Source organism: Eschrichtius robustus, chromosome 6 (genome assembly GCF_028021215.1).
Source record: "Eschrichtius robustus isolate mEscRob2 chromosome 6, mEscRob2.pri, whole genome shotgun sequence".
Taxonomy (NCBI): domain Eukaryota; kingdom Metazoa; phylum Chordata; class Mammalia; order Artiodactyla; family Eschrichtiidae; genus Eschrichtius; species Eschrichtius robustus.
In genome coordinates this window covers 30036639-30054591 of record NC_090829.1, presented here as the reverse complement: position 1 = coordinate 30054591, position 17953 = coordinate 30036639, and the positions used below count along the sequence as shown (strand labels likewise).

At 33.5% G+C, this 17953-nt stretch overlaps 1 protein-coding gene across 4 annotated transcripts in view; it reads left to right on the top strand.

Moving 5' to 3' along the window:
* Positions 1–14213, top strand: part of HLTF (helicase like transcription factor) — a 70539-nt gene extending 56326 nt beyond the window's left edge. For 2 of the 4 annotated variants that reach the window (XM_068546073.1, XM_068546072.1), the window contains exons 19-25: positions 2866–2990; positions 3479–3657; positions 4959–5084; positions 5401–5513; positions 5850–6030; positions 9458–9538; positions 11914–14213. In XM_068546073.1, coding sequence (XP_068402174.1) covers positions 2866–2990; positions 3479–3657; positions 4959–5084; positions 5401–5513; positions 5850–6030; positions 9458–9538; positions 11914–12066 — 958 coding nt within the window. In that variant the 3' untranslated portion in view covers positions 12067–14213. Of the gene's footprint in view, positions 1–2865; positions 2991–3466; positions 3658–4958; positions 5085–5400; positions 5514–5849; positions 6031–9457; positions 9539–11913 lie in introns of all 4 variants that reach the window. The other 2 variants (XM_068546071.1, XM_068546069.1) reach the window with 1 other exon arrangement.
* The last annotated feature ends 3740 nt before the right edge of the window (positions 14214–17953 follow it).

Genomic DNA, 17953 nt, shown 5'->3' with positions numbered 1-17953 from the left:
TGGCTGGATAATGTGAGCAAGGCGGAAGATAGTGATGATGTCAGAGAGCTGTTGGAGTGGGGGTGGATGACAGTTACGTCACGCATTGTGGCATAGTTGAAGAACTTTGGCTTCTACTGTTTATGAGATTTGGGAACCTTTGAAGGAAGGGTTTTGAACCACGAGTGACTTAATTTTACTTACATTTTTAAAGGATCACTGGCTGCTGTGTTAAGACTTACATTGTAGAGTCAAGGCATAAGCAGGGAGAACAGTAGCAAAAATCAAAGCAAGAGATGATGGTGTTTTTTTTTTTTTACTACAGTAGTAGTGATGAAGGGGGTGAGAAATGCCCGGATTCTGTTACATTTTGAAGGTAGAGCCAACAGAACTTGCTGATTGATACAGTATGGGGTGTGAGAGAGAGGAGTGAAAGATAACTGCAAGGTTTTTCACATGAGTGGCTAGAAGGATGGAATTGCCATTTGCAGAATAGGTCTATAGGGAGGAGCAGAGTTTTTTCAGGGAAGATGAGAAACTCAGCTTTGGACACATTGATTGTGTGATGCCTGTGTGATTTCCAAGTGGAGATGTCACATAGTCAGTTGGATATGAGATTAGAGTTCATGGGAATGCTCTTGGTTTGATATAAATTTGAAAGTCACCTGTGTGTAAATGTTAATTTTAGCCGGGAGACTGGATAAGATCACCAAGAGAGTGAGTGAAGTTAGAGAAGAGTTCTAACAAGATAGCAGTAGCTGGTGAGGTAGGAGGAAACTTCTACTTCGGTATCTGGCACTCAAAAGAAATTTCTTAAACTGAAATATTCATTTTCAGTGTAAGAAGTGATGCCAGGGAATAATTAGACTATTGGTAAATGTTATTCTGTTTGAAAAGGTTGAAAAAGAGTAACTTTATTGAAACTGTGTTCTCAGAGAAAAAATGTTATTTAAAAAAATCTTAATAGGTAATACATTTACTAACATTTATTGAGCACTTACTACATGTTATGCATTCATCTAAGAGCTTTATGTGTATTAATTCACAACAATCCTATTAAGTCAGTACAGGGATTACCTACATTTTACAGATGAAGGATCCGAGGCACAGAGCAGTTAGGTGACTTACACTGTGTCACACAGCTAATGAATGACAGAGGTGGTGTTTAAATTCAGGTAGTTTGGTTCTAAAATTTGTAAGTTCAGTCTTTATATTGCCTATTCCTTGCATTCTTGAATACTGAGAAGCATTTGTTGCCATAATACTACTCTTACTAATAATATCAGCAGATACATATCATTTACCATAGTCCAGCACTATTCTAAATGCTTTGCATGTACTAACTTTTTTAATACAACAGTCCTGTGAGGTATGTATTATGCCACTGTTACAGCTGAGGAAGCTCAAGACACAGGTTGAGAAACCTGCCCAAGTTTTCACAGTTAAATTGACAGAGCCAGATTTTGAATTCAGACAGTCTAGCTCTAGAGTCTGTCCTCTTAACCATTTGGCTATGTTTCTCCTATTGCCTTAACACTTAAATATCAGATTGCCTTGCTATATAATTTTTGGATCACCCATTCTTTCTTCAGAACCTGTATTGTCTTTGTTCTACTGTATTTTATATTGAATAGTTCCATGGAAAACCTTGATTTTTATTTTATTCTTTAAAGTCCAGCAATTTCACCAGGATCTCTGTTGATTTTTTTATGGAACATGTGGTACCATTTAAATCTGTAGATTCCAGTCTTCCCCTGCACCCCCTTTTGGGAAAGTTTTCTTAAATACTGTTTCCTGTTCCATTATTTCGTTTCTCTCTGTGTATGCTGGATATTCTTTTTTTTCCAGAGGTATCATTTTATTCTAATCACTTACATCTTTCTGTTTAATTTTGCTTTTCTCAATCCTGTTTCCCACATTCTTTCTTATGTTTTTATCAGTGGCTAGTCCCTTTTATGCTGGCTTCCCTGTGGCCTCCTCGGATAATTTACTTTTCTCTTTCATACTTTTTAGCTGTACCAGCTCATCTTTGGTCTCTGTTTTGTTTTACCTTTTCAAGTTTTGTCTCTGCTTTAAGCTATTGGTGTTTTTTAGGAGGAACTGTTTTATTGAGTGGTGTTAAATCATGGCAGCATTCTTGGTCATAATTTTTATTTGCTCTATGGCAACATTTTTCTGGTGAGTTTTCTTTCACTGCCATTTGTTCTCTCCCTTGCTCTTTGCTGATTGTTACTCATATATGAATGTCTTGAGTTCTTTCTGGACTAGCTATTTGCAAGAGATTGATATGAAGGGACAGGAGTCATAGCTGTATCCTCGACTAGCAGGAAATATATCCTTATTTAATTATGACTCAGGGTTACATGTGAGTTCTTTCAGATTTTACTTGTGCTCATAAAACAGAGATCAGAAACTTTAGGGTTCCTTACGATATGGAATGCTGTGGTTATAGTCTTTTCTGAAAACACAGTAGGGCCACGTGTTTCCTTATTCAGCTTGCCTTCCCTCCGTCTTGGTACGAACTTGTCCAGGGACGTTCAAGCCATGAGCCATGCACATAAGAGATGGTGATTTTCTCCTTAGGGCATGCTGTCTATTTTGAAGAATTGTGCTCTGGCAGGTCTGCTTGAGATCTGCAGTCATATCTCTCAGTATCTTCCTTTTTGACTTCTACTGCAGTTGGCAGCCATTTCTCATATACTTTGCTTTATTGTTACAAATCTCTCCTGGTTTCATTAAAGATAGAGTTTACTTTTCTGTTTTCCATTCATGTTTTGAAGTGATTTCCAGGGAAGAAGCAAACAATGCCATTTTTGTTGCACTGTTTTAGAATAGGAAAGATTATTGTTTAGAGGCCTTCATAATATTTAACGTTTTTACCTCTAGGTATTTTAACGAAGGGACTGTCCTTGCACACTATGCAGACGTCCTGGGTCTTTTGCTGAGATTGCGGCAGATTTGTTGTCATACTCACCTTCTTACAAACGCAGTGTCTTCCTGTGGTCCCTCAGGTAGGTAAATGTGGTTGGTTTACACATCATATTTATTAGAGATATTTAAATAAGAATGAGAAGTTTTTCATATGGCCTAAAGTTAGTTTATTTGTCAAATGGACATTGATTTTAGAATAGGACTCAACTAGAAATATACTCAAGAACCTCTCAACAATGAAATGGAATGTTAATGAGGTTTTCAAGGATTTCCAGTGATAGTCTTAGAAGAAAGGTTCAAATTGGATCAGCCTTTTATTCTATGGTAGTACCCGCAGATGGTGTTACAATGATGTTTCTGTGTAAGGTATGTTATGTGAAGCTTCTGAATTTTTCTTAAAATTTCAAATTTAAATCATGCTTTTTGCCTGTGATAAAAATAAATAAATAAATAAATAAAAAGACTTAAGACTACCCAAGCAAAACTTTTCCCTATATAAGGAAGATTAAGATTGTCTAGTCATATTACAAGTCTTGCTCTGAAATTAATTTTTCAGCCTTTTCTCTAGGAAATGATACACCTGAAGAACTACGAAAGAAGTTAATAAGGAAGATGAAGTTAATTCTGAGCTCAGGTTCTGATGAAGAATGTGCAATTTGCTTGGATTCTTTAACGGTTCCTGTCATAACACATTGTGCACACGTCTTTTGTAAACCCTGCATTTGCCAAGTCATTCAGAATGAGCAGGTTAGTTTTATGCTGAGTACAAATTCAGTGTTTGATGGAGTAGTGTTGAGTGTAATGAAAACCCAAGTCCAACAGAGACTATAAAGAGCTTTGCACTTGGATTTCCTAGTGCACCTTTTATATATAGTTAATTTTATCAGTGTTTTAATAGATATGTTGCGTATAATTAAGCCCTTTTAATATAAAAAGACATTTTTTGGAGGGATATTTCACAGTCAATATTTTAGTTCTACTAACTCTTTAGATCATCTTTGTCTAAGAAATAGATTGATAATGTGAGACACAAAGGTAATTTAAAATTTTCTAGTAAAACAGATGAAGTTAATTCTTATAATGCATTTTTATTTATCCAGTATATCTAAAATATAAAAAATTAATGAGATACCTTACATGATTTTTTAAAACTTAAAGTGTTCAAAATTCAGTGGTATTGTGCACTTATAACACATCTCAATTTGTCTTTACCACATTTCAACAGCTTAACTGCCATGCATGGCTGTTGGCTACTATAGCTAGGTAGGTCTAGATTCATGTGAAGTGGAATAATCCTTTAAGCAATCCTTCTGAGGTATAATTTTTTACAACTTTTTATTGAGATATAATATACATATAACGGAAAATGCACATGTCATGATTGTATAGCTCAGTGAATTATGAAGTAAACAAATCCATATAACTACTACCCAGATCTTCCTGTGTTCCCTCCCAATCATTACTCTCTCCCTCCTCTCTAAAGGTAACTCTACTATACTGACTTATAACATTGTTTTAGGTTCAGAATCTTTTTTACTGTAATAGTATCTGGTATGTAGTTATTTTAGGTATAATCTTATTAGTATGCCTTGGTACAAAATGGACACAACAGATAACTGCTTTGAATGAACCTGATAGGACTTATCAGATCTGGACTGGCTTTATAGGCTATTAAGAAGGAAATTATTCTTTTTTCTTCCAAAGAATAGTTCTATGCTATATTGTAATTAGGTTCAAGAAACTTATTCATGGTTTCTTTACTTGTCTGAAAATAGTATAATATTTATTGTTTCAAGCTCTTGCTGCTAGTCAAGATCACCTACTTTTGCTCTCTTTTTTACCAATCCCACTTACTACATTAGAACATTATATCTGCCTGGAGTTCAGCATGTACACATTTATCTCAAATGGATGAATGTAATAAAAGGTTTAATAAAATGCTGGCTATTAGGGAAATAGAATTTACCATGCCTTTTAAAATTTTTAGGCAAATTTATATTTCTGTTCCTTTGTTAAATGTCACTCATACTTTGTTCTTTCTTATATAGCCACATGCTAAATGCCCTTTGTGCAGAAATGATATACATGGAGACAATTTATTAGAATGTCCTCCAGAAGAATTGGCATGTGACACTGAGAAAAAGCCTAATATGGAGTGGACATCCAGTTCGAAGGTAAATATACATGTGCAAATGTTTGAGTATTTGTTTTATGTTTATATAAGGAAATACCATATTTAGAGATAGTAATTCTGCTTTTAATCCTGTCATTTGAGTATTATACTCTGTTGGTGGTTACTGGCTTTTTGTTTCTTTCTGGTGGTGAATTTGAGAGGCGAGAGAAAGCGTTCAGATTATGATAGTATTTTTTTAGTCTCAATTTTTTAAAAAATTGGTGGTCTTTTACATTTGTATTTTAGGGAGATAATATGGTAGGACCTTTCTCTTCCAATTCAAAATGGAATCTAATGGGTGTCCTAATTTTTTTCAGATTAACGCTCTAATGCATGCATTGATTGATTTAAGAAAGAAGAACCCCAACATAAAAAGTTTAGTTGTTTCTCAGTTTACAACATTTCTGTCTTTAATAGAAACACCACTCAGGTAAGTTCAACAGTGTTTCTCACTTGGAGCAAAAGGATTTTATATAAATGTTTTAATTTGGATAGCAAAAAATCATTATGTATGTTTTAACTCATTTCATCTATGTAAAATAACAGTCAGTAACAATAAAGAATACTCCTGAGAACTTAGAATTTTAAAGATTAAGTCCTGAGTTCATAGGAAAAAGGTTGACTGCAGGGCCTGACATACTAGTAGATGATTAGTAAATATTTGTCAGCAGAAATGAGTGAAAGAATTGGTTGAATGAAAAGATTACAATTACTTAACATGTTTTTATAGTGTAGTGTTACTTGTCTCTTTTGTCCCCTCCATTAGAGCCTCTGGATTTGTGTTTACTCGTTTGGATGGTTCTATGGCCCAAAAGAAAAGAGTCGAATCAATTCAGTGTTTTCAAAACACTGAAGCAGGATCTCCAACTATAATGCTTCTGTCCTTAAAAGCAGGGGGAGTTGGTTTGAATCTTTCTGCAGCTTCTCGAGTATTTTTAATGGATCCAGTAAGTAGTTTTGTGGACTTTTTGGTATGTTACTACTTCTTTAAAAAAATTAAAATAAAAACAAAAAACTATTTGGTAAATACCTTTATAGTTGTAACTGATTGTGAAAATTCTTAGGCAAACTTCAGAAATAGACAATAACTTAGTAAAAGTGTTTTAAGGGCTTTCTCTTAAGTGCTTTACATGTATCAACTGAAATTCTCACAACATCTCTATGAGATGGATCTTGTTACTATCCGTATTTTACATGTGAGGAAACTGAAACATAGAGAAATGAAATAGCTTGCCCTATCAATCACACAGTTAGTAATATACAAATCAGGATCGGGGTCCATGTTTATAAGTATTATGCTGTGCTTTTCTACTGCTCTTCTATATACAGAATAAGTTTCTATTAACTCTAATGCTTTAGGGAAGTGTTTTCATTGATTTGGCCCGTGAATAATGAAATCTTACTTTGTGTCAGGGAATCTTACTGGCACAGGGAATCTGGATATAAACAAGATAGACAAAGTAGCCACCATCATGGTGCTAATAGTCTCAAGCTTTAACATGCATAAGAATTAGGAAATGCAATTTGACCTCTGTCTTCAGATTTAGGAGTTCTTGGATGAGACCCAGGAAACTGCATTTTTATATAGACCATAGGTGATTTTAGGTGCACATGGTCCAGCATCACAGTTTTGGAAACAAATACCATTAATGGAATGCTTTGGGTAAACTTTAGTGTCTAATACAGTGTAATTACTGTGCGCAGTACAGGTCTAGGGGTAGAGTGGGAGTTGAAATTCACTCTGAAGTTGACACATCAAACTGTGTGACTTAGAGGTGCATCCACATAGGAGCACTTTTTTTCTGATTGCACAAAGGGGCTTTTTGGACTGGAAGCACTCTGAACTAATTCAGTTTCTAATTTGCATTGGGTACCGTCTGGGCTAGAGGCAACCCTGTGCTGTTTCTGTGCATTCACAGATCTAAAGTTTGTGGTTTTAGCTTGCTGCCTGAAACTCAGAAAATTCATAACATAAAGAAATTTTACTAAGATACAAATTTTGAGTTATTCTGGTTAGGCTATCTAGTTGAAGCATGTACCTGTTACCAAGGCTTTTTTTCCTCACCTGAGGGTAACCTTTCCAGTAATATTACAACCAGAGCCGTACTTAGGCATTCATGGGTTTCATGTTAATGCCATCGGGATGGCAGTGGTCTGTCGTATTTTCTTGCCTTAGGTCTGTGGATGAAGTTTTAAATCTTTGCTAGAGTTTTAGTATTATGGTTATTATAAAAAATATGCATTGTAACTGCAGGTTAAGTTACATGTTAGCTAACCGGATGATAATTCTAGAAGCTGATTTTTGGAACAGATTCCCAAATTATTATTTTTTGGTTATAATCTTAGTACTTCATAAGGAGGAGGTTGTTAATACAAAATACAGTAATTAGTATTGTAAAGTTGACCAGAGACTAAACTCTTTAACAGTTATACTTATAGAAAACTTACGGAATGTTTTAGCAGTTTCATAGTAAGTTGGTTGTTTTTCATTGAACATTTCAAGTTTTCAGATATTGTTTCTAACTTTAAAACAAAAGCCAGGTCCTAGAAAAATAAGATTCAGTTAAAAAAAAAACAACAACAAAAAAAAACATTGCTCATGAAGATTTTTACCTCTTTGTCGAGTATTATATAAATGTTAAGATTTATTTGATGTATTTTGATGTTTCATTATGAGCTTTTTTTCTTTTTTCATTATGAGCTTTTGATAAAGTTAATTGCTTCCTTCATCACTACATATGAGAATGGGAGCTATCAGTTTTATATTATCATAAAGTAAATTTTATTATACATTTAGTCATACTTGATGTATACTGCCGTCTCACGATGAGGTTCCTAGACAAAAGACAGCAGAGAGGAACATTTTATCTGAGCTCTTAGTATAATGGTTTCAAAATGGGTCCAATTGTAAAATACAAAATATTCACAGAATATGACGTCAGTTTTAGAAACTCATAAGCTAAATAAGTCCTTTAAATCTAACTTTTATACTGAAAAACAATCCCCAAATCAAATTACAGCAAGTTAATAGTAGAATCTCCTTTTCTCTCCATCTCAAGGGAACTTTATTTTTTATTTTTATTTTAAAAATTTTTTTTGGCTGCGTTGGGTCTTCGTTGCTGTGCATGGGCTTTCTCTAGTTGCTGCGAGTGGGGGCCACTCTTCGCTGTGGTGCACGGGCCCCTCACTGCAGTGGCCTCTCCTGCTGCAGAGCACAGTCTCCAGGCACGTGGGCCTCAGTAGTTGTGGCTCGTGGGTTCCAGTGCACAGGCTCAGTAGTTGTGGCGCACGGGCTTAGTTGCTCCGCGGCATGTGGGATCTTCCTGGATCAGGGATCAAACCGGTGTCCCCTGCATTGGCAGGCAGATTGTTAACCACTGCGCCACCAGGGAAGTCCCTCAAGGGAACTTTAAAAAGAAGAAAATAACTGCCTAAGTTGTACTATAAACTTGTCATCTACATATGAATTTATGATTTTGTTTCTATTTTCAGTTGGTACTTTGCTGTATAAATGTTCCTTTTCTCCAAAACACCCTGTTTTCAGCTTCAAGAGTCATCCCATAGTTTAGTTTAAAACTTAATGATCCCTACCCTGACAATTCATGATATTATTTCAAAACCACTTGACTCCTATCTTTCTAGACTGAAAAGCTCTATATCTTTTTTGCTTATCTTCCCTTTTCAGTGCTTCATTGTTTTATTCTTCACCTTAAGACAGTCCCCATGATAATGCCAATGTTAGTTAGCTAATGTTACTTTTTTAGTTCAATTTTGAAGTCAAACTGATTTCAAGTATAGATACTGAAAATTGTATGGCAGAGTCTTAAATAATTTTTAGGACTTCTCATTACTCCTGAAATCTTTTTTTGTGCTTTTACATAATGAAAGGAGGAAAATGAAAGAAAGAGAACCAAACACCAGCAGAAAGGGAGAAAACTTTTTCATAAATGGACTCAATTACCTATCTTTTCTGATGTAAACTAAGTAATTTAAGAGAGCGTATAAACTTCCTCTGTTAAGCAGACATAGTTTGATTGTAAATTGGGTGGAGGGGGAATGAGAAAGACATTATTTGATTAATCAGCAATCATTTATACTGTGTGCTTTCTAGGTATCAGGCCCTGTATTAGATACTAGAAGCGGTGTAGTGAAATGACAGGGGAGAGAATACCTGCCTATCATAGTAGTGATTGGGGGAGGTAGTCAGGGGCTGTGTGGACTTTTTTGTCCCGAGAGCATTTATAATGTCATTATCTGAATTCATTCAGAAAGATTTCAGTCAGTAAAAGGTGAATGAATAATACTGCAACAAAAGGACTTGTGCAGAACACTCACAGATCAGGGTGGTAATTATTCAACTCATGTTCTTATTAGGCCTGGAATCCAGCTGCTGAAGATCAGTGCTTTGACAGATGCCATAGACTTGGCCAGAAGCAAGAAGTTATTATCACGAAAGTGAGTTTTTAAGACATCTATTTTAAAATTAGGTTGATAAGGTTTTCAAAATTATACAAATAAGGCATGAATATATTGTAAAAGATTGAAATAGAATTATACAGTGCAAACTATGAAGATCATCTTTATTCTGCTGTTTAGAAGGAAGCTACCCTACCATCAATAGTTTAACATGCTAGTCAAAAGTTTTTCTCTGTTTACATACATTCATACTTATGTATATGTGTAAATTTCGAAAATTTATTTTAGGATAAATGGGATCATACTTTATTATTTTGCAGTCTGTGTTTTTCCCCCCTGAACAGTATATGTTGGAGACTACCCTGTAAGAACATACAGATCAAACTTACTATTATTCTATCATGGTAGACAGGTAACATAATTACATCTAATTTATTTAACCAGTTCAATTTTTGCTAATAAAAACACTCCTATAATGAGCATTATATTATATGCATCTTTGTGCATATGTACAAGTACAGTACTTCTTCAGGATAGGTTAAGAAAACTAGAATTCTGGATTTAGAATCTTATTAGATAACTGTCAAGTTGTTTTCAAAATAGGCTTTATGATATATGAGAATGATGTAAATTTATGCTTATGAGATGGTCAAAAAGTGACCTTCTAATACTCATTTACCTAAGACCTTTTGCATATTTGACATATCTCTTGTTAATATTTTTTTCTTGCTTGTATCTTTTGCCCAGTTTTCATAAAGTACAAATATAGTTTTATAGTATAAAGGACTTCTTTATAAATTCTGATTTTAAATGTTTTATGCATGTTGGAAATTTTTTATTCCAGGCTCTTGCTTATCTTTGAACTTTATGTGCTTTTTGTCATGAAAAAGTTTAGAAATTTTTATCATTTAAAACATATCAGCCTTTTTTTCTTTGTATCTTATGGATTTTGAGGTCTTTCTTAGAACAGAAGGCTTTACCTTCAAACTTTAAGAATGAATCTCCTGTAAATTATGTAAACTGGGAGTAGTACTTTACAAAAATATCAATAAAAATTGCCGTACTGAAAATTTGGAGGGAAAAAAAAAGAATCTCCTGTACTTCTGATTCTTTTGAAATATTTTACCTTTTGTTTATGATTCATGATATGGATCTAACTTTATTGTTTTCAAATGGAGAATCATTTGCTCCATTACCATGTTTTTGGAAAAGTCCATCCTTTTTTTCTACTGATTTGAAATGTCACTTTATCATAAACTAATTCATGGGTCTCTTTCTGGACTCTGTTCTGTCCATTGATCTCTTTTCCTATTCCCAGGACAATATTTCTTTAATAATTACTATGGTTTTATAAAGTATGCTTTGATATCTAGTAGAGCAAAGTGCTCTCATTACCCTTCTTTTTGAAAATTGTGTTGGTTATTAATATTATTATTTACTCTTGAATTGAACTTTGGATTTGGGTTACCAAATCCCATTTAAGAAATCTTGTTTGGGATTTATTGAATTTATGATTAATTGGAGAACTGTCTTCTTTATAAATACAGAGTGTTCCCATATAAGAACTTAGATAGTATCACTCTCCGTTTTTTTAGGTCTTTTATGTATTTTGGTAACATTTTATAACACAGCTTGTATTACAGTAACTGGGACCTCTTGTACGGTGTTGAATAGTAGTAATCACAGTAATCATTCTTGACTTGTTCCTATCTTTGTTGGGAATACTTTTATTGTTTTACATTTAATATGTTACTCTTGGTAAGTTTCTAGTAGATATCCTTAAATAAGGTTGAAGACATTTATTTCTGGGTTAATGAGGATTTTTTTTTCAAGTCAAGGTTTTTATCAGGAATAAACGTTGAATTTTATCAAATGCTTCTTTAGCATCTATTGAGATGATCACTTTTTTTTTCTCTTAAATTTTTAATGTTATAAATTATATACCAGATGAAGGCTTGTTCTTTCATTTCTGGGAAAATCTTACTTGGCTTTTTAAATATGTTACATTTATTTTGCTAATATTCCAGCTTCAGAGTTGCCTATAAAGTTTGCTTTTTGTGTGTGTTGCTCTTATCTTGATGATGGAGTTATAATATGTAACTTATGTCCTTACAGGTGTATTCTTTATACAGGAAAACTATATTGAGTGATAAGGGAAAATGGTGCTCATCTCTAGCTATCATATCATGTTCTAAATATTCTCTCTCACTGTATATTGAGAAAAAAGGGGGAGTGAAACAGTTTCTAATAGATTATTATTGACCATTTTTGAAAGCTACGTAATACTGTAAGAAAGCAGGTTCTTTTAAAGTATCATTTTCATCATGTCTCAATTTTTTTTTTTTAATTAAAGAATTCAAGTATTGTGACCTAAAAAGTACTTAACCAATTTAACTTTGTTTTTCTTTTTAAAGTTCATTGTGAAGGATTCTGTTGAAGAAAATATGCTGAAAATACAAAACACAAAGAGAGAACTTGCAGCTGGAGCCTTTGGAACTAAAAAAACAGATGCTAGTGAAATGAAACAAGCTAAAATTAATGAAATCAGAACTTTAATTGATTTATAATTTGTGGGATTTGGTAAGGTCAGTTTAATTAGATATATACAGAAGTTTTGGAAATGTGAAAAATAGTTTTAGAAATGAGTTCTAGAGTATATCTTCTAAAAGGAGCATATCGTTTTATATTAGTGAAGAGGTATTACTAATACATAATCTCCTTCTATATATGAACCTATTTTTAATGATATTTCAAATAGCAATAAGTTCTGTTATACACTGTGGCCTAAAATAATTTTTTGAGACAAAAAGTTACTTTTATTCCACTTTTCATATTATCTATGCTGAGTATTTTCATATATCTTCCAAGTACTCAGCTTTTTCATATTTCAAATAAGGTCAAACCTTTTATACTTCTGACCAAACAGTTATTTTCTGTGTTGGACACATTTGGTTATTCACCAAAGTCTCCCATTTGCGAAGCTGTGGATTCGCAGTCCACGTAAACGATTAATATGTGCACAGACGATACAAGAGATGGATTTTATTGGACCTTCAAAAACCATATTTGCATTCCAGAACCTTAAATGAGAGACCAAAGTCCAGGTTAGCAAGTTACTTGGTTTTTTTGTTTGTTTGGCTTTGTTCATGTATGTGTATGGATGTGTTTTGTTTTTGTTTGTTTGTTTTACAGTGTCGTCGTTGAGATAAAATTCACATAAGTGATTTGCAATTTTATGTTCATGAAAAAAATTGGGGATTGCGTTAGAGCACTATTTTCTCCGTTTTAGTCAGGTGGTACCATTCTTTTTGTTTAAATGTAACTTGATGTATTAGTGTGTAAATACAGTCTGTGGGGGTGAGAAGGAACCAGTTCTGCCCAATTTGATTTGAATATTTAAATTATGGAATTGCTGAATAGATATTTCTATATATAGATAATTCTTATTTATGTAGCTTTTTTAAAAAGAATAACTATAAATTGTTATAATTCAGAGGACTACTATATGTGAGAGGCATGATAATCTGGATGGAAGTTGGGCTGGATGACCTCCAAAATTGTTTCCACTTTTAAAGACATCTTAATCCCTGAATGGAAAATTTTCTTTGTTATTGTGTTTAGAATCAGAATTTGATTTTGGAACTTAAGTAATGCACCCTTACATCTATCTGTAGAATTAGTCATCTTTTTCCTACTTTTGTTAATAATCAAACTCACGGTAGTTGCCACAGAATCCTGGATGACTCTTTTAGTCACATTTAAAACAAACTATAAATTTATCAGTCAGGTTAGGTAGTCAGTGCTATTTTTTTCCTTAAGGGAATCTTTTTTTTTTTTAATCCAAAGAAAGAAGAAATTAATTACTATAATAGGAGAAGCTTCATGTTTGATGATACAAATTTAAGAACCTTATATTTTACTTACAGTGTTGGAAGTGACTTGACTGAAAGATAAGAGGAGATTGGAGGCAGCGTTGTATTCTAGGGCACACATCTTAGATTTAGCACATACCTTATCAGCAGCAAAATCCTTCCTTCTCTGTGCCCTGTCCTTTGCTCCAAAGGAACAGTGGATTAGACAGCAGGAATCTTCCCAGTCCCTTTTCTGTTCGGCAGCAGGTGAGGTAGAGGGCTGATGCAAAGGACAAACAGACCTTTCTGCAGGGATGAGAGTGGAATAATAACTTGAGGTTGGTCCACTAGCATAAGAAGCAATAGGGAAGTGCTTTACCTTGCAGGACTAGCATTACACAAAAAATCAGGTTGATCAGGAGCTCATAAAATATGATACGTGGGTTCTCTATATACCAGTACTCCAGTGAGATTAAGTATAAGAAGAGTGTGCAGCAAAAACACAACCTACTCTTCTTGCTTACAAAGGCAGAGCCTTGCAAACTCACTGTAAAGGTGAAGACTTTGCTTGCTTCTTTACCCCAAACATTTACAGACTTGTGTTTTTAAACACATTCATAATGATAAATTTGGCAAGTCATTTAAAAAATACCTTTCTGGTTTTGTATAGTTCCATTAAGTGGTGTTTGTTAAATAAAAAACAACAAATTCATCTTAAGAAAATATATAAACCACTGGAATGAAAAGTTCACATTATGTTTATGCTGTTAACTCTGTTTCATTACTACGTAGAATAATAGCTTTAGAAATATCTTGAAAATATTGTATTCCCACTTGTGGTTCAAACTGGATTTTGTTTTGAATTTAACATTAATAAAAGTGAAAAATTACTAGCTTCCTCAGTGCTGTAATTTTAATGAGTACTTTTTCTTTAAAGAACATTTAATCTTTCTTTATAAATCTCACACGTCTGTTAAGATGTCTATATTATATAATTATTTTTTACTGCGTACATAAAAGTACTATGAGTAGCTGAGAATAATTGACTCATATTCCTACCTCTTTTTAATTTTACTAAATTTCAATTTAACTGGTTGACTCCTTGTTTAGAAATCAGTGTGTATATTTTAAAATTTTATGTTAAATGTCTTGATCTTCTTAAACATTGGTTTCGATTATTTTTATTTCCCCATCTGCCAGAAAAAAGGGAGTTGTGATCATAGCTATGTATAGTGGTATACTAGATAACACTCTCGATTATAGACTTTGCCCTAATTACAGCTCCAGGATTGGAAATAATCAAGAAAATAATCATCTTATGTTTAAAACCAGTGAGTACCAATAAAATTATACTCAGGCAGTGCATGTTTTCTGTTGGCATTCATTGGTGTGTTTTTTATTCATTTTATTTATATGCTTGCCAAAGTTCTGTTCATTAGTATTTGGAAGGAAGATTCATTAAAAACATGAGGACAAATGATATGTTTGGCTTAGTAATAAGAATTCAAGTGCTTAACCTTAAGTTTTCAACTGTATTAACTTTAAAATATTTGCAAAAGGTGAAATACAACAGCTTTCCTTCATTTAATTCACCCGTAAGTATGTAGTAACTTCCTTACAAGTTCTACACTCTGGAATTTGGTACCTCATTTTTATGGTACTTATGAATAAAAAGACCCCAAAATTCTGATAGCTGTGAATAATGGTTGGGATGCTTCCCTACAGTAATGTCTACTTCAAAGGGGAAACGGTTGATTAGAAATCCTGTAAGCAGAGGTAATGTTTTCTTCCATGTTAATATATTCATAGTTATTGTGTGATAATAAGGGAGAACGGTCTTCTAGATGAAGCCATAATAATTTACTGCTTTTGAAAGGGTAGACGATATCTTATTCCCAGTCTGATCTTTTAATGGTTAAAATGGGATTTTAAAAAAATCTCTTTTCCAGCTCCCTACGCAACCTTCTTGATCAAGAATTTTCTGACAAATTTAAACCTTTAAATTCTACCTTTAAATATGAAAATTGATTTCTACATGAAAATAATACAGTTCTAATAATGTATGTCATTCAAATGTACATGGAACAGGACACCTCCATTAACCTGAACCAAGTTATAATAACTAGGCTACACTGGGACTTCATTTAGAAGGACAGCAAATACCAAAATGACTTCTTAGATTGGTAGATAAAACAAATTCTAGGGCATGTCTTTGCACTTTTGAAAAACGCAAAAATAGTGCATCTAGACTATTCCAAGAGGGTATTTAATGTGATAGATGTGATATTAAAAGTCATCAGAGAGATTACATATTAAAACATGTGCTCTATTTGCTAAAGCAGAGATACGACTAGTGTTTTAGGAAAGTTTCCAGTAAGTCTGCCATCTTTCAACATTCTAGTTTATTAGAAAGGCAGATAAAATTAACTAGGATACAGTTTCCTGAATGTTTAAACGAATTTACCCTTTTTGTTAGGGTAGGCAAGGGCTATTCCCTAATAGTACATTGTAGGATTTAAAAAATGTTTTCTTGGCACTGGTATCAATATATTGATAAAGGTAAGTTAAATATTTCATGAGAAATGGTCTAGTGAAGGACACTTCATATGTTTCTTGCAGGTACAGGTGAAAGCAAGAATTAAGATAAACATTGATTTTATGCATGAATCATAGACCTTGATCAAGTTTGGAGCTAATCTCCAAAGGCATGGATCTGCCCTTTGTGTAGGCAAATCTGACTTACAGTCAAAGGCTATATTATATCCACCATTTTTCATGGGATTAAAAAATAAGGATATATTGATCACCTCCACAAATGTGTGTTCTTGTAATCTGAGTTAATGTTGCCTATTTACACATCCTACAAAGTGACCCTTGGTATTTTAGGCTCCCTGGAACAGATTTTGCAGTATAATTGTGCAACTTCGCATGGAAAAGTTAATACTTCACCTTAATTAAGGAGTATCCTTGGAAGATCAGGGAAGGAAAAGGAATCTATCTGTTAGTCTAATTCAGTGACTTCTCAGCCTCTTTTATGCATATTATATGCTTTTTCCTATGGTAAATTTGTCAACTCTTTCCTTCCAAAAGTTAACAGCCTTTACTAAATACTATTTAAAATAAATTACGTAAGCCTTTTCAGTTTAGAGCTTTTCTCTCTTACGTTGTATAAAAAATAGGGACACAAAAAGTTAACACCAGATGATATGTTTAATCCTCCTCCCCACCCCCCAGTCTGATGCTTTGATATCTTTCCTCAATTTAAAAAAAAAGGCTTTGAGTCTTGTGATCTCTTGTGATACAGATGGAGAGTTCCAAAATACACTTACTTGTTCAGATTGCATATTACCTGGCCACAACAATAAGGCGATATTAGGTATCTGAAGACTAGGTTTCTGTTCATCTCAACCAGGGGCCCAGAAGCCAAAGAAGGCTTCTGACCACCTAAAATAACAGATTTCAGTAAATCCATATACTTGACTCAGTAGAAAAGAACTAGTGTTCAAAGGCCCTGTTATTGAACATTTGCCTCTTTTCCTATTTTTGTTTTAGGCAGACAGTAGTGAGCAGTGGTAGCTGATAGACTGGACATCAATTAACTTCAAAAACTTAAAAGTGAACACAGAATAAGTAAATCACAAGAGTTGAGTGGCTTAGTATAGGTGTCTGGAGCCCTTACCTCTAAAGGGATGTTGACCCTGAATACATCACGGTATCGCAGCATAGTCATATAACAGAAGTTTTCCCTCTTCTGGGCCAATGAAACAACTGTGAAAACAGGATAATTCTGTCTAGGTTTTTTTTTTTTTTTTTTTTCCTGTATAGGCTTTTAAGATACAAAGTCTATATATATGTTGTGAAGCTGAACTGTGTCCAAGCCAAAATTCAGGACAATTCTATCATTGAATTTTCTTACCCGTTTTTATAATACAATTTCAGGCAGCCTATTTAGGAAAGCATTTGTAAAAGGTTATTTCCCATGTTCTATTTCAAGGCTATTGTCCTTATCCTCAGAGCAAGCAAACTGAAAGCTTTTCCATTATTTGTGTTACTTCCTAGATTTCTGGCATTTATATTTCTGGTTATATACAGAGGTTACTCTGATCTCTGCCCATTTCTCTGATCTCATTGTCTGTTTTGATCATTCATTTATTTAAGGCAGAGCCTAGTTTTAGAGCATACACAAATCTGAATCAAAGTCCTTTGCAGATTATTTACCTTTCTTATTTGATTATCTGCAAAATGAGAATACTGTATATACATTATAGGACTGACATGAAAATTAAGCTATAAATACCTAATAAATATTGTCTTTCCTCTTTTTGCTTTCTTACAGATTTTCACTTAAGGGAGATTGAATTTCAGCATCAGAAACTCAGAGAAATAAGTTATCAAATAACATACCCAAGTATAAAAATAGTAATCTATTTGTAATAATAAGCAGAGGGAAAAAAAGCAAACTGTGGCAGACTATTTTATTTAAGGAGAAGCCAAGTCTTACTTAGCTTAATGCCCCAAGTTTCATTGACATTAAACGGTAGACATTATACAATTATATTTATAGATGTTATTTATAAGAATGTTTCCTACATCACTCAAGGAG